The sequence below is a fragment of the Delphinus delphis genome, chromosome 13, assembly GCF_949987515.2.
Source record: "Delphinus delphis chromosome 13, mDelDel1.2, whole genome shotgun sequence".
NCBI lineage: Eukaryota > Metazoa > Chordata > Mammalia > Artiodactyla > Delphinidae > Delphinus > Delphinus delphis.
The window spans coordinates 9271412-9291440 of record NC_082695.1 but is presented as its reverse complement, the minus strand read 5'-3'; the positions used below and the strand labels follow the sequence as shown (position 1 = coordinate 9291440).

The 20029-nt window shown below is 52.2% G+C and overlaps 2 protein-coding genes across 10 annotated transcripts in view; one reads left to right on the top strand and one right to left on the bottom strand.

The window, feature by feature from the left end:
* Positions 1 to 957: 957 nt before the first annotated feature.
* PHETA1 (PH domain containing endocytic trafficking adaptor 1) lies at positions 958 to 14976 on the top strand. 3 transcript variants are annotated; one of them, XR_009521667.1, is made up of 6 exons: positions 958 to 1143; positions 2821 to 2902; positions 3707 to 3851; positions 10255 to 10481; positions 13396 to 13494; positions 13708 to 14976. XR_009521667.1 is itself a non-coding variant. In XM_060028049.1 (4 exons), exon 4 carries the CDS (start codon positions 5755 to 5757, stop codon positions 6406 to 6408), a length of 654 nt encoding a protein of 217 aa, XP_059884032.1. In that variant the 5' UTR covers positions 958 to 1143; positions 2821 to 2902; positions 3707 to 3851; positions 5729 to 5754; the 3' UTR covers positions 6409 to 8995. The 3 variants fall into 3 exon arrangements, 1 of the variants encoding a protein (XP_059884032.1); XR_009521668.1 differs by lacking the exons at positions 13396 to 13494; positions 13708 to 14976 and adding an exon at positions 12039 to 12467; XM_060028049.1 differs by lacking the exons at positions 10255 to 10481; positions 13396 to 13494; positions 13708 to 14976 and adding an exon at positions 5729 to 8995.
* A 3062-nt stretch (positions 14977 to 18038) lies between these two features.
* The window catches only part of CUX2 (cut like homeobox 2), a 261050-nt gene continuing 259059 nt past the window's right edge, over positions 18039 to 20029 (bottom strand). For all 7 annotated transcript variants that reach the window (XM_060028044.1, XM_060028045.1, XM_060028047.1 and 4 more), the window contains one exon: positions 18039 to 19326. In XM_060028044.1, coding sequence (XP_059884027.1) covers positions 18534 to 19326 — 793 coding nt within the window. In that variant the 3' untranslated portion in view covers positions 18039 to 18533. The remainder of the gene's footprint in view (positions 19327 to 20029) is intronic.

Below are 20029 nucleotides of genomic sequence, written 5' to 3'. Positions count from 1 at the left end.
TCATCTTATTTGTTTGTTGATTGACTCAAGGACAGCACCTGGCACAGTGCCTGGCACACAAAGGTGCTTAGTGAGAGGCTGTAGAATGAATAGATCATCCTGGTCTGTCCTGTTTCTCTCCTGCTCTCAGGCCAGGACTGGACAGTGATTGAGTCCTGGAAGGTGGTGGGGACGAGGTAGCAAGAGCAGGAAGTAAAGACAGGTCTAGGGAGGTGGAACTGTGTTATTTTGGATAGAACAAAATGAACAGCAATTCCTGCTTATTGAGAGCATCTACTGTGTGCCATGCACTTTATATACTATGAGTGTCTTTATTTGACAGATGAGGAAACAGAGGGCTAGAGAAGTGGATTGATTTCTTTAAGGCCTCACAGTGATTAAATGTGACTTACTGGGACTTGAACCCAAGCCTGCCCAACTAGAACTTTCCCTCTTCACCTGGGGCCAGGGGTAGGGTTGCCAGGCATCCTGTCCATATAGAACAGTCCTGTATTGACTTTGTCATGACGCCTGAAATGTCCTGTATTCATCTTTTTTCAATAAATCACACGTTTTCAGCAGAGTTATTTTTCAAATTTAGCTGGGCGTTAAATTTGCTAAATCTGGCAACCCTAGCCAGGGAGGAGCTCGAACTCCAAGCCTAGAGCTTGCTTCAGCGAGTGGCCTCGCCCAGGACCCCGATGGTTTTTCTGGACGAATTCGCTCCCTATCCCTACCCCTGAGAGCGCGGAGTCTCCGGGATCTAATCTTCTCTCCCCGAATAGGACACTGGGAATTCCTAAACCGGTTGCTGTTCCTTTAAGAGTGGTTTCGAGGGCGGGCCCACAGGGTGTGGCGAATCCGGGGGTGGGTCGGGGCCGGGTTGTCCAATCCGGGAGCGGGGTACGAAAGCGGGGGCGGATCCGGCTCGGGCTGGTTGGGAAGGGTTAAAGAGGCGAGTTTGTGGGTCGCCGACGGTCCGGCTGCCCCCGCCTCCTTCCGTCTGATCCGCGCTCTCCCGCGGCTGCGCCGGCTCGGCCGCCCGGGAGACAAAGCACCGCCGCTGCCGCCGCCGCCGCAACCGAGCAGGTCCCGGGCCATGGCCGGGCCGCTCCCCGGTTCCCGTCCCGCCACTGCTGCCGTCGCCCTAGTCCGCGCCGTGAGGTAAGGCCGGACTGGCGGGAGGACTTTCGGGCTGACCTGCGAGGGTTTGCGGGACCGGGCTCGGGCCGCCATGGGCCTCGGGGTCCCCCAGCCGTCTGGAGAGATCTCTGCTGGGGATATGTCCATTTGCGATTCCACGCCAGTGGTACTTTTCCCATCAGGGACCCCAGCTCCAGGAGGCGAATTTGGCCGATGACCCTTCAGCCCCATAAAAGACCTCCGCCGCTGCGGGAACTCTGAGGACTAAAGCTGCACTTGGCTCCCACATTCTGCCGTTGACCACCTCTTCCAGGGCTCTGGCTGTCCTTTAAGGAACACACCACACACAAAAGGATAGATAGGAGCAATGATAGATAGATAGATAGGAGCAATGGCCTGGGATGGCGGTCCTGGCTTCCTTGTGGCCCCTGCCCAGGGCAGTCCTGCACAGGAACTCTTCAGGGTTCTCAGTACATGTTTTTCTGCCTGGACCTGCCACACCCTCTCCAACATGCCCACTGCTCGGGGACACTTGTGGCAGCTGGATCCAACTCCAGGACCTGTGGTTCTGGCTTCTTTCCTTGAAATGAGTGGCAAAATGCCATGCCTCAGTTTCCCCAGAGTCCTGGTTTCTGGGCAGTCTGTGTCCTTGGAGACCTGGAGCTAATTATTTGCCTTTTTTTTTTAATATAAATCTTTTTTTAAAATTTATTTTTGTAAATTTATTTATTTATTTATGGCTGTGTTGGGTCTTCGGTTTTGTGCGAGGGCTTTCTCTAGTTGTGGCAAGCGGGGGGCCACTCTTCATCGCGGTGCGCGGGCCTCTCACTATCGCTGCCTCTCTTGTTGCGGAGCACAGGCTCTAGACGCGCAGGCTCAGTAATTGTGGCTCACAGGCCCAGTTGCTCCGCGGCATGTGGGATCTTCCCAGATCAGGGCTCGAACCCGTGTCCCCTGCATTGGCAGGCAGATTCTCAACCACTGCGCCACCAGGGAAGCCCTATTTGCCTTTTGACAGCTTCTTGATTGAGTGTTCACTACCTGTTCAGCATTTTGCAAAATTTCTCTTCAGGATTAATCTTCTCAATTCCGAGAGGGATGGATGTTAATGTAGATGAGGCTGTGTTCTCAAGGCCCATCCAGCCTGGACTGGAGGAGGCGAGTTGGCTCTGAGACCAGAGAGGGGCTGGGTTGGTCCCCGCCAGCTTCCTGCCTGGCCAGGGACTGTTGTATTTGCAGCAGTGCCCACAGCGGACTCTGAACTTCTTGGAAAAGTGTACGAGCAGGGCGAGATAAGCGGGGGACCAGGCCCTCCCGGAGGCTGGACACTGTGCCCTTGCTGCTTCCTGCCCTCCCCTCGTTTCTTGCTGGGCTGGAGGAGGCAGGGCCATGGGCAGAGAGGGGTCCTGTGCTGGCTGGTGACCTTGGGCTCAGGGTGGGGTGGCTGCGTGGAGGGGAGCTGCTGAGTGTGAGGGAAATTGCTCTTCCTTTGGCCTTAATGGGTGGTGAGACTCCAAGATCAGCCCCTTTGGGCTGGTTGCCTAGAGCATGAGATTCTACGCACAGAATTGTACCTTTGGCAAGTTACTTAAGCTCTCTGTGTCTCAGTTTCCACATCCATGAATGTGGGATGGGGAAAAGACTCCTCATGGGGCTGTTGAAAGGTTTACGTAGGTAACTGTTTGGTTCATTTTACAGGTTTTTGAGCACCAACTACATGCCAGGCACTGGAATTCAGACAGAGAACCTCCGCCCTCCTAGAGCAGCAAAAATGACCCAGGTAATTTCCAGCGGCGGTATGGGAGAGTGACTAGGGGGGTCTCTTGTATACAGAGACCTCCTCCTCCTTGAGGAGGTGATGGTCAAGCTGAAACTGAAGGATGAGGAGTTGGCCATGTGAAGATACAGGGAAGGCATTCCAGGTAGCGGGAAGAGCCAGGGCAAAGGCCCTCAGGTGTTTGAGGAACACCAAGGAGGCCAGGGTGGCTGGAGCCGAGTGAGCAAGGGGGAAAGAAATAGGGGAAGGGAACTTGGAAGACATGGGGAAGAATGAATTTTATACTGAGAGAAGTAGGGAGCCATGGGAGGGTTTAATAGGGGAGGGGTGTGATAGGGTTTAGTTTTAATAGGATCCCTCTGTGGGGGATGGATCCTCTGGGGGGCCAGGGGAGGGGCCTAGGAAGGAGTTATGATCTTACCCTGAACAACACGGACAAGGAACGGGCAATGGTGGAAGAAGGGAGACCAATGAAGAAGCTACTGTAGCTGTCCAGGCGAGCCACGATGGGGGGCCTAGAATGGATGGGGGGCCTAGAATGGAGATGAGGCCACTGATTTGGAAGAGGTGGGGAGGGGATGAAGTGGACTTGATAAGTGATCAGATGTGGAGGTGGGGGGAAACCAAGGGCCTTTTGCCAAGACAGAGAGCACTGAGGGGAGCATTTGGAGAGGCTGAGAAGAATGTCATCAGCTACCACAGCTAAGCACGTACTATGCCTGGCACCGTGCTTAGCGCTTCTATGTAGCCATTGTGTCATTGTCACAACAACCCCGACTTAGGTGCTGTTATGATCCCATTTTACAGATGTGGAAGCAGAGGCCCAGAGAGGCTTAAAGCTTGCCTGGGGTCACACAGCCTGGACACTACAGAGCTGACATTTGAACCCAGAGAAGAGCAAGCCGAAACCAGAACTGAGCAGAGAGCAGGGAAGTGAGCAGTGGCCTGAGAGGTAGGAGGGAAATGGGGCGAGTAGGGTGGGTGGTTCCTGTGAGAAATGGGGCTGGGGTCCACATGGGAGTTGTTGGGGGGGTAGGGAGGAATCCCTCCCATTTTGCAGAGAAACTGAGGCTCAGAGAGGGGAGGCCCATGTCTGAAGTCACACAGCTCAGGGACGTAGAGCAGAGATTAAACACCCTGAGTCTTCAGGGGTTGTGGCCTTGGTCAGGTCAGCTGCTAGGTCAGGACAGGCACCAAATCACGGCTCATGTTGCTTCTTCCAGGAAGCCTTTCTTGACTGTGCAGGCTGGTGAGATGAGGTGGATTGGGTTGGGAGCAATTGCCTCCTCCACCCTGGGTCAGGTTGCCTGTCTGGGCCCCACTGTGGCTAGCTGCTCCCTGGAGAGGCACCACCCATATCTCATTACTCCAGGTCCTAAGGCACTGCCCAGGTTGGGGAATGAACATTAACTGAGCACCCACTGCATTCCAGCGACTCTATATACTTTGCTTCTTGAACAATGTGGCCAATGTCCTATGTAGAGTGAGATTTTGAAGCAGGAGCACAAGGTACATTTGCAGAGTGGCCATGGAAAACCCAAAGGGAGGGTGTAGCCACCTTGGGGACCCATGTGCCACCTGAGTCCTACCTGGCCAGTGTTTCCCTCATCATATACTCCTTGGAGGAAAGTGGTAAAATCACTGTGGCCAAGTGCATAGAGTTAGATTCCTCTACTTCAAATGGGTGCACAATGCTCTCCCCCCAGCCCCTCCCTGTAAGTGTGGGCCAAGCCCTGGGCCCTTTATCTGGATTATTTTGTAACAGTCTTTTCTGCCACTGTGACTGCATCACCCACCTCTCCCCTTCCTCACTCTGCTCCAGCCTCACCAGCCTCCTCAAGCACACTAGCAGGTTCCTACCTCAGGGCCTTGCACTTGCTATTCCCTCTGCTTGGCATGTCCCAGGGGCTCCCTCCCTCACCTCCTTCAGGTCTCTGCTCAAATGTCACCTTCTCAGTACAACCTTTCTTGACACCAACCCCCCCTCCTCCTTTAAGATCAAACACTCCTTTTGTCCTTAACACTCCTTACCCCCTCCCTGTCTTATATTTTCCAGACCACTTAAGACCATCTGGCCTTTATCTGTTAAAGTACAGATAATGTACTCTGTTTGTTAATTGTCTGCTCCCTTCACCTGCCACTAGCACATCAGCACCAAGAGCACAGCAACCCTCTCCATCTTGTTTACTGCTAGTGCCTAGAACAGTGCCTGGAACACAGTAGGTGCTTAATAAATGTTTGATGAATGAAGTCCCTACAGTCCTCTGAAATAGGTTCTATTTATCCCTGTTTCATGGACCCGCAAGTCAAAGCTAAGTTATGAAATCAGCAGAGCTGGAACCTGACCACAAAAGGTCAGCTGGTCTGGAACCTGGGGATGATGGAAACAGCAGCAGCTGAAATGAGGCCTGGGTTTGGATTTCAGCTCAGCCCAACTTGCTTTTTGGCCTTGGGCCAGTGACTAACCTCTCTGAACTTTGTTTCCCCGTCGGGGGTAATGCTAGTCCCTGCCACCTAAGGTTTGTTTTGCGATTAAATGAGTTAACATATATAAAATGCTTGGCATGCCCTAGGAATCCTCAACATTATTTGGGGGAGGTAGGACAGCAGGAGAGTTACCAGCCTGGCTTCTGGGGCCAGTCAGACCCGGGTTCGAGTCCTGGCTGTGCTCCTGAAGAGTTGTGTGAGTCTGGGCAGGCTGCTTCTGGTCCTTGAGCCTCAGTTTCCTCATCTGTGAAACGGGGGTGATGAGTGCTGTGGCAGCCGAGGGTGGTGTGAGATCACCCGAGGCGGTGGCTGCGTGAATAACTGCCGCCCCGGTGGGGACAGGTTCCGAGGCCCCAGGCCCCGCCGCCATGAAGCTGAACGAGCGCAGCCTGGCCTTCTACGCCACCTGCGACGCCCCGGCCGACAACGCGGGCTTCCTGTACAAGAAGGGCGGCCGGCATGCGGCCTACCACCGCCGCTGGTTTGTGCTGCGCGGCAACATGCTCTTCTACTTCGAGGACGCGGCCAGCCGTGAGCCCGTGGGCGTCATCATCCTGGAGGGCTGCACTGTGGAGCTGGTGGAGGCGGCCGAGGAGTTCGCCTTCGCCGTGCGCTTCGCTGGGGCCCGGGCCCGCACCTACGTGCTGGCGGCCGAGAGCCAGGCCGCCATGGAGGGCTGGGTGAAGGCGCTGTCGCGGGCCAGCTTCGACTACCTGCGGCTGGTGGTGCGCGAGCTGGAGCGGCAGCTGGCAGCCGTGCGCGCAGGAGGCGGCCCAGCCCCGCCCCGCCGACCCCGCGCGCTCCCGCCCAAAGAGAATGGCTGTGCCGTGTGGAGCTCGGAGACGCCCGCCGCCCCCAGCCCCCGGCCCGGCCCCGAGCCTCCGCCACTGCCGCCCCGCCGGCGGGCCTCGGCGCCCAACGGGCCTCTCGACTCGGCCTCCTTCGCCCAGCTGCACGAGTGGTACGGGCAGGAGGTCAGGGCGCTGAGGGGCCAGTGGCTCCGCAGCCACGCCCAGCCCTGAGGATAGGGCTGAGGGCCGGAACCCAGAGGAAGCGGTCAAGGCCAGCCTTGAGGCCAGCACTGGTCCTGGTTCTGGTGCCACTCCAGCCCCAGGCCCTGCTCTGACAGGCCCAGCCCTGAGACACGGGGACCTGGTCCTGAGGGCGGTCGCAGTCGGCGTAAGCCCCGAGGTCCCTGCCTGGTCTTCTCTCGGGGACTCAGGCTCCGAGAAGATGCTGGGTTCTGAGGGGTGCTTTGGGACCTCTGTCATTCAGAGAAAGCCCAGCCTTGAGGAGGCCATCGTGCCTGATCCTCAGGAGAAGCCAGGCCCTGGGTGATCCTCAAGCAGCCGGAGGGCTGGTTTTGTGGGAACTGTAGCCCCCAACCCAGCCCTGCAGGTGCCTCCGTCGCCTGTCCCAAATCACCTAGCCGAGGCTTGTTGCTGGCAACAGGCATCCACTGGGGCAGCTGGGACCTGTGAGGGTCTGTGGCCTGGAAGGCACATGCCCAGTCAGCGCTGGTCCAGAGGCTCCAGACTGGGCCTCACGCGGACAGGAGGCTGGGCTGGGCTACACCACACCTGGGCCTGACCCTGTGGCTCCAAGACCCGCCGGAGGAGCTGCCTGGCTGCCGCCTGCCTGCCTGCCTCCATAAGCGTGGGCTTTCATGTGTGCCCAGCACCGTGGGATGGCCTGGTCCCCGGGGCTCCCGGCCCGGAGTGAGGCCGAGGCAGCACTTTCCCCCGGGGCCTCAGCCAGGCCTTGAGGTGGTGCTCCTGGGACCGTAGCGGCCCTCTGGCTTCGGGCCACATCTGTGCTCCTGTGGCAGCCCTCACGCTCTCCCAGCACTGCTTAGCCACATCCTCTGTCTTTTCCCAGAGCCAGCCTGGGGCAGGGCCTCTCGGGAGCTCGCCTGACCTCGTCCAGTCCTGGGCTGGGCAGCTGTGGCCTGAGCTGACTTTCCAGCAGGTTCCCCTAGGGAGGAGGGGCCATGAGCTGACTCACGGCCCAGAAAGGGCCCAGGTGCCAATCTGACAGGGGCAAAGAAGCAGCTGCAAAGCCGTATTTGGCTTCCAGAACCCTCTCCCTCCATCACAGCCCCTCTCTGAGCTCACAGACTCAGCCCCCTTCTCGCCCACAATATTCCAAGAGGGAGACCAGGTCTCGCTTTGCTTCGAGACCAACTTGTTTTTCACTCACTACAGTGGCCGTTCTTCATCCAGGGAGAATCTCGGGGGGCTGGGACACCCCTGGCCCTCAAGCTGGGTCATGTTTACAGTCCTCAGTGCCCCCAAATTGGGACCCCCTGAGGACACCCCTGCCCTAATCTTTATTTCCCCTGAGGCTCCCTCTTGGTGACAGACAGACGCGGCCCTTAGCCCCTTCCTGCTGGCTTTGGAGACCTTGGACCTTGGGGAAGAATGGGGAGCTGTCTGTGTGTCTGCAATCACCAGCTCACTGCTGGCTCAGTTGACTGGAGCTTCAGGTTTAATTTAAATACTTAGGGTGTTTTTTTCCCTAGCAACAAAGCTTGGTGTTTTCACTGCTTTTGTTCCTTGTTGGCTGGTGGGAAGGGATAGGGTGCCTGGTTCTGGGTTTGGCCAGTGAGGGGGGCGGGGATAGTTGGCACTGCCCCCAGGGAGAGGGCAAGGAGCCTTGGATGGAGACACAGGAACCTCAAGAATCTCACCTGGTTCTTTGCCTTCTCCCTGGCAAGCCCTGCTCTCCTGCAGGTGCTCTGGGGGTCTTGGTACGCTTTCCATGCCCCTCTTCCCCAAGTCCTCAGTGGTGGGGATGGGGATGGCAGCTCTTGTCCACAGGCTTTGGGTCTCAGGGGGTGTTAGGAACTGCCCAGTGCCCATGTCCTGGCCAGACCTAGCTGATGTGGTGAGGTGTTGGCCCCAGTCCTCGTGTAGGTTTACAAGCACTAAAGGTACAATCTCCCCCCACCCACCCCCAAAGCACAACCTGCGGTCAGGCTGCCTCCAGAGTTGGGCTGGGGAGAGATAATCAGGCAGTCTGGGAGAGGGATATAAAGGCTAAAATAAAATAAACAAAGGTTTGTCAAGTAATGGCTGGTTATATCATTCTTTTCCTCCATCAAAGTCCTGGATTGATTTGCCTGGCAGAGCCAGGGGCAGGCCCTACAGGAGAAGCGACTAGAGTGTGCTGAGTGCTCCCTGGCTGATGCTCTGTCAGGCACATTCTTACAACCTCTATGGCAGATACTGGCCCCCTTTTACAGATGAGGAAACTGAGGCTCAGAGAGGTTAAGAAATCTTCCAAGTTCACACAGCTGAAAAGTGTCAGAGCAGGGACATAAACCTCTGGAATCCTGTGGGAAAAGGCAGAGTCTTTGAGAGGAATATGAGGAAATGGAGTCCCAAAGTTCCTTTTCAGAGGGGAGAGAAGGCAGGGGTAAAGATGAGGATAAAAAGTCAACTGTGGGCTGAAGGCCTGACAATCGGGAGGGATGCCAAAGGGAAAAGCCAAAATTTGGCTCTTCTCACTGATCAGTTCCTGGTGGCTGCCTCTGGGCCTGGAGTGAGGAGGATTCCGGCACCAATGCTAGTTCAGAGGGAAATAGCCTGTGATTGATTAGTGATGTCTGCTGTGAGCAAAGGGCAGATGGTGGCAGTATTTATGCTGTATATCTGTTATCTCAGCCTCAAGTGTGTTTGCTGGGCTAATGGAGGGTTTACAGATGGGAAGGGGCTGGCCCAAGGTCATCTAGTATGATAGACTAGGCCCTAGGTCCTCTTGATGTGGATCCAGAGCTTGGTCACATGTCTCTTGCCAGCCTGGAAAAATCATGCACATTCAGGAAAATGTGGCTTAGGATGAGCAACCTACAGTCCTTGGTCTGCAGAACAAGTTCAAAGAGGGAGAAAAATACCAAGGTCAGGGAATCATGCTACTCGTGAGCAACCAGTACATGCTGAGTAATTCCTTCCACCTCTCCTGGGACCCCAGCTGACAGACGGGGTTGGGGAAGTGCCTCCCCACATAGGCTGAGTCAGGGTGCTGCCCGTGGCATTTGTGACCGTGGCCACTGCAAGGCCTGAGGCCCAGAATGGGGGAAATAGCCGGAGAGGCAGCCCCAAGAGGGAGGGTCACAGGTGAGCCCTCACCTGCCTGTCTTCTTAGGAATGAAACGGGGAGGGGTGACAAGTCAGTCAGTACCTCAGTGTTGTGCGTCCACCTGCTAACAGTGTTTCCTCTTGACCCCGGGGAGGTGTTCGGGCCATGAGCCTGAGGAAGACCACAGCATCCCAGGAGTGTGACAAAGTTGAGGAAGCTGTCTTCACTTGAACAGTGTTTGGAGGATACTGTATGTGTTCAGAAGGAATATTCTGAGAAGCCACTTGGGGTAGGGGATGAGAACCTCAAGGAGTGCAGTTAGGCCAGAAGTAATGGGCTCACTGCCCAACATCCATCCACGCTAAATGATTAGTCAAATTCGGTCAGTTGTGCTACTCCCATTTGATATTCAGGGACTGGCTAAACTTGACCTGCTAAAGAATGGCTGTGTGTTGGGGGTGGGTGAAATGAGTGAAGGGGGTCAACTGTATGGTGATGGATGACAACTAGATTTGTGGTGGTGGTCACTTTTAGTGTATATAGATGTCGAATTATTAATGCTGTGCACCTGAAACTCATATTAAAAAAAAGATATATACAGGGAATTCTCCAGTGGTCCAGGGGCTGGGACTCTGTGCGTTCAGTGCCGAGGGCCCGGGTTTGATCCCTGGTCGGGGAACTAGGATTCCCGCAAGCTGCAGCCGAAAAAAAAAAAAAAAATATATATATATATATATATATATATATATATATATGTGTGTGTGTGTGTGTCTATCTGTGCCTGACAGATAAGAGTAGAAGGGCATTCTTGCTTCTAAAAAGAGACACAATGAAGAGCTCTGGAAGTAAGCTATGTCTGAAGCCTGGAGCCATGGCAGCCATCTCGTGATCTGGAGTAGGCCACGTTAAGGAGAACATCCCCTGCTGAGTTTAGCACACGCTGGAAAATATCCTTGACCTGCTGCATCAATGGACCTGAGAACCCGCCCTTCTTCTGGAAGTCCTGTTGTTTGAGGTAATAAATGTGTAAAGCTTCGAGGGGGACTTTTTTTGTCATTTGCAGTCAGAGGCTTCCTAACGGATAAGCTTGAGTGACTGCAGCTGTTCCCTTTAAGGAGCATGGCTCTGGGTAGCCAGCCACAGACAGGGCTGTTGTCAGCTCACTGGGGTGAAGGTTTGGGCTAGAGTGGGATTCTCTAGCACAGTAGAAGGGCCACTGTTTTGCTCATCCTCTCCATGGATGCCTTCCTCTCTCCTCTTCTGAGTGGGACAAATATTGAAAGAATAGCACTCTCTGCCTCCCCCACTTGTGGCTCAGTATCTTGTATGTTCCTCAACAGGGCTGTTTTGTCTCTACTCTGGCTAGATCTGGTGCCAACTGTCCACTCCCCCCTCACGCAATCCCTCCCCAGATCACCTTACCTCAGCTTACACAAACTTTGTTATGGAAAAGGCCCTGCTACTTGTCCCAACTTCTAAAGTCACAGCATTCAAAATAACTCCTCCACGGCAGTAAAACAATAAACCGCTTAAGCCCAGCTGCAGGCTTCGCGTTTTCTGATGAGGACTGGGCCCGTGAGCTGTTTTCCACTTAGGGTTTCAAAACAGTTGCCCGCTCCTGACAGAGGGGTCAGAGCTGCCTCGGCTTGGTCTCCCCGTGCTTGGGGCCATGGCTCTGTCTGTTCTTGCCAGCTGCAGCTCTGAAAGCACTTGGGCACCGGGGCTGCTGCCACTGCCCTCTCTTCATCGTTCAGGGGCACTATGGTCATTGTTTCTCTAGCTACGGGGCCAAGAAATCCTGGGGTGGCGCAAGTAGGCCCCCTAGACTGCAGCTCCTTGAGAGCAGGGACAAGTCTGCCTCCCATGTGCCCCCAAGGCCTGGCACAGTGCCCGGCACAGGTATGTCAAAAATTGCCTCCCGTGCCCATTCAGCTCACGTGATTCTACCCTCCCTGACCACAGCTGCTTGGGCAGGAGTTGGTCCCGAGACACAAGCTGAGCCAATCAGGGTCCAGGGAATTTTGAATCAGCGGGAGTGGGTGTTGGGGGGGTGTATGGATGGACAGACTAAGTTGGGTATGAGGCGGCCTTAGAGAGAGAACAAACAGCTCAAGATAGACTGCAGTGTTCCGAAGCCTGGTTGAATTTCCTGCCTTTGGGTTTCACAAGGTTTACTCTGGATCTTCCCAATAAACGGTGTGCACATCTTTAAGTGGATCACAATTTCTTTCAACCCAACAGTTACCGACTACACCAAGACACCCAGTGAATGTTTGTTCTGTACTCCTATGCTCTTCTGTTGCACCAGCATCCTTCATAGGGCCTGGCACACACAGTGAGGCCAAACAAAGCAGAATGAATTAGAACTGCCTCCCATTTACTGAGACCTATGATGTCTGAGTCACCTGGTTGGGGTGGGGGTGGGGGGATAGTTCTTAAAATGCAGATTCCTGGGCTCTGGCTCCAGGAATTTTGGTCAGGAGGTTGGAGCAGGACCCAGGAATCTGCATTTTGAGTAGGAAACAAGGGATTTTAGAACCATAGCTTAAGAAATGCTCATTTAATCTTCAAGGAAACTTACAAGGCAGTGTGGTAGCCAGCCTCCCTGACGATCCTTGCCTCCTGGGGTACACACCCTTGTGAAGTCCCTTCCCACACTGAATAACGGCAAACCCGTGTAGCCAAGAGGATACTGTGGAAGCGACAGTGGGGCTTCCAAATCTAGGGTATGGAAGACACCACAGCCTCTGCCTTGCTCACTCTTAGCTGCCATGTTGTAAGGATGCTCAAGCAGCCCCATGGAGAGGGCCACTTGCAGAGGAACTGAAATGCCCAGCCAACAGCCAGCACCTGCTCACCCACCATCTGAGTGTGCCTTCTTGGAAGTGGATTCTCCAGCCCCAGAACAGCCTTCAGATGACGGTAGCCATGGCTGACAGCTTAACTGTAACCTCATGAGAGACCAAGGAGCCAGAGCCACCCAGTCAAGCCACTCCCAAATTCCTGACCTACAGAGATTGTGAGATAAACGTTTATTGTTTTAAGCCACTAAGTTTGGGGTTGTTATGCAGTAATAGACAACAAATACAGGTAGATACTATTATGATCATGTCCATTTTACAGATAAGGGAACTGAATCTCATTAAAGGGTCCTCAGGTTACCTAATAGTAGAGAGTCAAACCCAGGCCAGGATGAGTTCAAAGCTATTGTTTTCAATAACTATACCCCAGGGGGCTGGAGAAGGTCACAGACCATTAAAGAGATCAACTGTTTTATCCCTCTCATTGTTGGCCAAGGTAGTCAGGGTGGTCCCTGCCCCATCTCTACTGCTCTGGGGTTTTGAGAGGTGGCTCCAGCCTTCTGGGTACCTGCAAAGCAACACACACCCTGTGCTTTAGCTATGGAGCTCTGTCCTTTAGAGTGACTTCTAGGATAGTCATGCCAGCAGTCATGGGCCAGTCAGCCAGATGAGGTCTAGCTTTTTCATTCCCCAGGAGATGATGGGAGGTGGGGCTGCTGGCCCGATGCGAGCAGCATAATTAGGAAGAAAAGGAGGGCAGGGGTGGGAAGCAAGGACCGCAGAAGCCTGAGGTCAGGGCCTGCACTGGGAGTGGGCCCGGCCACTCTCCTTTGGTCTGCCGTCTCCTCAGGCAGATGGAACCTCCTAACCTCCTGGAAGTGCAAGTCTGACCACAGCAACCCCCTGCCTCATACCACCCATGGCTCCCCAGTGCCCTCAGGAGAAAGGCCTATTTCCCACCATGCCCCAGGGGGCTTCAGGATCTAGCCCTTGTCCCTCTTCTTCCCTGCACCTCAAATTCTAGCCTCCTTTGGATTTGTTTCCCCATGTCCTTGTCCCTGTCCCATGTCTTGCCAGCTATTCCTTCTGCTCTCCTCTTATGCTTCTCTAAATCCTATTGTCTTTCAGGGGTCAGCTGAGATGCCTCCTCCTCCAGGAAGCCTTCCAGGATCCCCCTATTCACGCTCTCGTGGTGTTTCCACCACTGAAGCACTGAGCACACAGCAGGTACTCAATCTATAGTTATTACCTGGATGAACAGTCGCCATATTGCCCCCAGCTCAGCTCTCTCCTCCCTTCTGTTCCTTGATCTAAACCTGCCTCTGCCTGTAAGGCCTCCCCTGCCTTCTCATTCCTCTCTGGTCTCTCCACTCTTGCTCTCCCATGGTCCCTAGTTCAGAATTCCACATTTCTGTGTTTTTGCTGCATTTTCCACTCCAGATGGACAGCGACTGCAGACACAATGTCAACACCAAAGCTAATAATGGTCCAGAGGGAGCTTTGGTTCCCAGAGCCCAGGGGGCACCTACGTCTACAGGTTCTTAGGTGACTTGTGTGTGTCAGATGAGGCTTCCTCCTCCACTCCTGCCCCCACCTACAACCCGCGGCCACATCCTGAGGATTTCTGACTTCTGACCTCCGGAGCTGCAAACCAAGTGTCCAAAAGGCCTCTCTTTGGCTTTACTTTGGAGCAATTAGTTACCCTAACCAAGGAGGAGTTCACTCATCATTTCATTCCCACCGCAAGGACGTGTGGAAAAACTGGGGTGATCAGAAGGTTTCCAGACAAAGAGGAAAGGTCTGTCTTGGGATGCCACGTGCCCTTGGCTCACGGGTGAATAATGTTTAATGCCACTTAGGGAACTCTCTTGACATTATTGGTCAAGAAAAAACAAACCTCCTGCAGCTTGATACACAGAGAGACTCACCATCATGGGTTGAAGGAACCCAACCCCCACTCATGAAAACAGTACGGAACACTGAGCCCTTATGTGCCACACACTGTCTTATGTGTTTTACATGCATCATCATTCCCTTTGATAATGACCCTTTGAGTTGGCTGCTGTGATACCCCCATTTTACAGATGGGGAGACCGAGGCCCTAGTTATACAGCTGGGAAAGGGGCACTGCTGTGTTGGCCACCAGGAAGCCCCTCTTGGCACTTTTCCATCAGGAGTCTAGAGGCACCCGCCACTCACACACTCCACTGAGGTGGGCACAGCTTGTAAACTGGCTGGTCTTAGGGCCACGGCCTGTGGCCCCCGATTGGGGCAGGGCACAGTCTCAGCTCCTCAGATCTAGACCCCAGAGTCTAACCAGCTTCCACCTTCTGCAATGAGTGGAACGTGTATTCCAATCCTTCCATCTTCCTTTGTTGGAGCCCACAGCACAATCACCAACCGAGATGCCCACAGGACCTGGGCAGGTGGTGCAGGTGCAGACAGAGGCAAATCATGGGCACATGTCCTAACGGGGAGGGCCACTCCCCAGCTAGCTGCTGTCATGTTGGAATGTGGGCCCTGTGTGGCCAGATCTTACTGTTTTCCAGTGAAGCCAGTAATCAAGATTTTTAATGAAATTAGAACATTCTTTAACGCCATACACAAAAATAAACTCAAAATGGATTAAAGACCTAAATGTAAGACTGGATACTATAAAACTCTTAGAGAAAACACTCTTTGACGTAATCGCAGCAGTATCTTTTTCGATTCGTCTCCTAGAGTAATGGAAATTAAAAAAAATAATAAACAAATGGGACCAAATTAAACTCAAATGCTTTTGCACAGAAAAGGAAACCATAAACAAAACGAAAAGACAACCCACAGAATGGGAGAAAATACGTGCAAACGATGCTACTGACAAGGGATTAATCTCCAAAATTTACAAACAGCTCATGCAGCTCAATATCAAAAAAACAAACAACCCGATCAAAAAATGGGCAGAAGACCTAAATAGACATTTCTCCAAAGAAGACATACAGATGGCCAAGAGGCACATGAAAAGATGCTCAACGTTGCTAATTATTAGAGAAATGTAAATCAAAACTACAATGAGATATCACCTCACACCAGCAGAATGGCCATCATCCAAAAGTCTACAAACAATAAATGCTGGAGAGGGTGTGGAGAAAAGGGAACCCTCCTACACTGCTGGTGGGAATGTAAATTTGTACAGCCACCATGGAGAACAGTATGGAGGTTCCTTAAGAAACTAAAAATAGAGCTACCACATGATCTAGCCCACTCCTGGACATATATCCGGTGAAAAACACGGTTTGAAAGGATACATGTACCCCAGTCTTCACTGCAGTGCTGTTTACAATAGCCAAGACATGGAAGCAACCTAAATGTCCATTGACAGATGAATGGATAAAGAAGATGTGGTACATATACACAATGGAATATTACTGAGCCATAAAAAAGAATGAAACGATGCCATTTGCAGCAACATGGATGGATCTGGAGATGATCATACTAAGTGAAGTCAGACAGAGAAAGACATGTCATATAACATCGCTTATATGTGGAATCTAAAAAAATCATACAGTTGGACTCATTTACAAAACAGAAACAGACTCATAGACGTAGAGAACGAACTTACGGTTACCAGAGGGGGAAGGATGGGGGGGAGGGGTAGATTGGGAGTTTGGGATTGATATGTACACACTGCAAATTTAAACTAGATAACCAACAAGGACCTATTGTATAGCACAGGGAACTCTGCTCTGTAATAACCTACATGGGAAAAGAATTTGAAAAAGAATAGATACATGTACATGTATAACTGAATCACTTTGCTGTACACCTGAAGCTAACACAACGTTGTTAATCAGCTGTACTCCAATATTAAATAAAAATTTAAAAAGAATATATTAATACAAGAAAATCACGATTTTTATGTGACAAGCCCCCATATTTTCATGGTGGCAAATGAATTTAAAAACCAGTTTTTAAAAGTACCGTAAAACACCTAAGGGTCAGATCTGACCCCCAATTTGTACCCACAGCTCCAGAACAAAGCAAGCAGGACACGCAGATGTTATTATACAATTCTGTATTGAGCGACGATTTATTACAGAACGTGTTCCTTTTTTTTTTTTTTTTAATTTAAACAAAGTTCATCAATCTCTCATAGAAACAGTCTTGTGGGTTTTTGTTCTGTGTTTACCGTTATAGGACGTGAACCTGACAAAGTTGTTCACAGGTCTGCTAGCTTTAAGTACAACAGGATTTCCGTGTTCAAAAGACTATACTAAGTGCTTATTCAAATCCCGTCACACAAAAGCCAGATTTAGTCCTCTAAGGATTGCAGTCTGCATGTAAGCCTGGATTTCAATGCTGCGTGGGTTTCAACAGTAAAAAGTGGTGTGTCCCCCACGGTTGCCTTAATTGGGACAGGGTGGCTAAAATGAGATGTTTCGTTTGTTCCAGATTTGATTACTCTGAAAATTGGTCACTGTTTCCTATTGTCAAAATATAAAAATACCTTCATCTGGATAAAAATGTATACAGTGGAAAACTCTTCAATGCATAGCCTGGGTGTATGGAAAAGGAGGTTTTCCTGCAGGGTTTGCATTGTTCTTCATTGATTGGTGTGGAGACTGCAGCCTGGGCTGGGTGCATGAGAGTTGAGATTTCTGGAACACCCCTCAAATGACCCCTTCTGGTCACTGGATTTTGCTGGCCTGGGTTTCAAAATGTTCGCTGCATCCTTGAAACCCCTGTCAGCCATCTTTCCCCCTGGTACTGGGTTGGCACCGATTATGACCACTTTTTCATCGTCATTGTGGATTCAGCTGGGAAGTCACCCAACTCAACCTTCCCACAGAGTTTGAAAAAGTAAAAGAAATAATAACAGGAGAGATTCAACAACCAATATGGTGGCTGTTCCATCCAAATTGGGAACTCTTCCCCTAAAAACCAGGGTGATGAAGACACTGGAGGGTGGGCTTCTTTGAGTTGAGGGGTTGAGTCTTTGTTCTCAAAAAGGTCATGTGTTAGAAGGCAGGAAGTTGGACTTGAGACAGGGATATGGTGGTCATGCTGAGGTGAACTCAACCTTTTAGCTTTATTCTGCATAAACCTGGAGGTGCAGACTTCCGGAAAGCATCAGGGTCAACTTGAGAAAGATGATGATGAGAAGGGGAGCTTGGGGTCTCTAGTTGGATGAATCTACTTCTTGGTGCTGGGCGCTGAGCTGGGTGTTTGTGGGACGACCAACGCTGTTATTTTCTTAAAACACAAAGAGAGGAAGATGGCGGCCACAGTCTTGCTCTGGAAAGCCAGTGGGGAAACTTCCTGCACTGTGGCCACGATTCAGGCTGGGGGATGGGGTCACTCTGGTTCGAGCGCCACCCTCTAATCACCTACCCCCGTACCTGGCTTTCCGAAGGATTCGGAACCACATCTTGTCTACAGACGGACGAGGTGGATTGTCTACCCCCTGCGGTCCACAGGTTTCTGACAAGAGGGAGTGTAAGCAGTTTGTTTTGTACCATGTTACATCTCAGATAGGATGGTCGGCCACAGCCCACATCTCTACAACATTTACAATGGCATGGGACATTCTGTGTTATCAAGGTTGCATAACAGACCACCAGAATGAAACACATCCTCAACGGCATCAAGGTTTTCATTTAGAGTCTTCTGGACTTTCTCTTTTCAACATGGTTTCTGGAAGGGCAGTAGCAATGGACTGTGTCTCACAGACAGACATGGGAAAAAACCGTGGTTCAAAGGTTATCTGAATTTTGGTCAGTCTTATAGTGTTTTGTGATGGCTTTGAACAACTGTCTCCTTTTAATCTCATCTAGTGGCAAAAATGACACAACTTCAGTGTATACTTCGCAACAGTTGTGACGGTATCCTGATTTCATAACTCTCTGTAATATCAAAACAGCATCAGCTGGGAATAAATTCCAAAGGATCCTTTATTAAAATATCTAAAAGAGGTCTATAAATATTTACTTTTCTAAAAGAGTTTGGAGTTTCCAGGGGAAGAATGTGGCGCCACTTTGCTTCTGCCTCCTGTAGAGGGGCCAGAGTGGAGAAGGGGGTGATCCCCGGGGCAGGGGCTGCTGAAAAGGGGAAGCAGAGGCACCTGCCTCACCTGCTCACTCACGACTTCACGGAACCGGGATCACAACCAAAACTGTCAAGCGGCGCGACACTGCGGTCCACGTTTTGATGGCTGAGCTCCTCCCTTCCTGACCCCGCCCTGAGTGAGAGGGAAGGTGGCCCCCGCGGCGAGCCCCTTGCCCCCACCTTTAGAACTCCCACTCCAGGGCCTCCTCGCGATTGGCAGCCCTCTCCAGCCGGTAGATGATGCTGTTCAGGTTGGCCATCTTCTCATGCCGCCGCTGCAAGTTGGGGTTCACCTTGGTGCTGGGGTGCAAGGCCCCGGTTGCGTCGGCAGTGGGGCTGGCACTCGGCACTTTGGCAGGGAGGGTGCCGGGTGGGGATGGGGAGATGGGGGCTGAAGAGGAAGGAACAGGTGACACAGACATCATGAGGCCCGGCGAGGAGGCAGCTGAGGGTGAGTTCAGTGACACCTCTAGGCTGCAGCGTGAGGACTCCGAGGCCGACTTAAAACTTAGAGGGTCCGGGTGTAGCCACTCCCCGCCCTCGCTCTCCTGGAGGGGCTGTAGCGAGGGGCAGGCTGGGGTGGCCCCGCCTGGAAGAAGGAGCCCAGGGGCTGCTTTTGGGAGTCCGTCGTTACCCAGAGGGTCAGGATGCACCTCTTTGGGGGAAACTTGGCCTTTGTCCAGCTCCTTTGAGTCCTGGCTGCCGGCCTCTTCCTCAGCATCCTCAGTCTGTTCCTGTTTAATCCTCACTTGCGTCTTGTCCTGGGTGGTCAGGGGTGTGATGCTCTCCTCGGGACCCTCCTGAAGCTTTAGTTCCTTCACAGTAGGCTTTTGGTCCTCAGCCTCAGAGTTGGGGCTCTGCGGAGTGGGGTCTGGGTGGGAGTGGCCTGGCGGTAGGATGCCAGGACCCCCACTGGGGTCGAGATCTGGTTCCTCTTGGGTCCCCTCCACCAACATCTCCCGGCGCATCCGGGACCTGGGGCAGAGACGGCGGTGAGCAAGGGGCTGGACGGGGACCGGCCAACCCTGGAGTCAAATCACATGAGTGGCCTTCTGACCCCACCCACTTCCCTGGGGGCTCACTAGGCATAAGCTTCTTCACATGCAGCATCTTAGTAAGTCCTCTCAACAACTCTGCAAGGTGGGTGCTATTATTATCCCCAATTCATTAGAGGAGGAAACAAGGCTCAGAGATGTTGAATGACTTGCCCCAGGTTTCACAGCCAGTAAGTGGCAGAACCAGGACTTGAACTCAGGATTGTTGGATCCCGAAGCTCACAATCTAGACCTGTGCTGTCCAGTGCAGTGGCCACTGGTCACATGTGGCTCTCTCATTATTAAAGTTTTTATACTGATCACATGTTGAAATGGTTATATCTGTATATACTGAGCTAAATAAAATATACTATTACATTAATTTCACCTGTTTCTTTTTATTTTTAATGTGGTTACTAGAAAATTTTATATTATATATGTGGCTTTCACTGTATTTCTATTGGACAGCACTGTTTTAGAGCATTTTTCAAAGTCAAACCCAGATCTAGTTTGTGCCAATAACCCCCTGCTTCTTTCCTGGAGGGACTCTTAGACATCAGCCCAGAAGGGAAAACTGAGGCACACAGAATAACTTGTCTAGGTCACCAAGGCACACAGAGGCAGAGCTGGGACCAGTAGCTGGG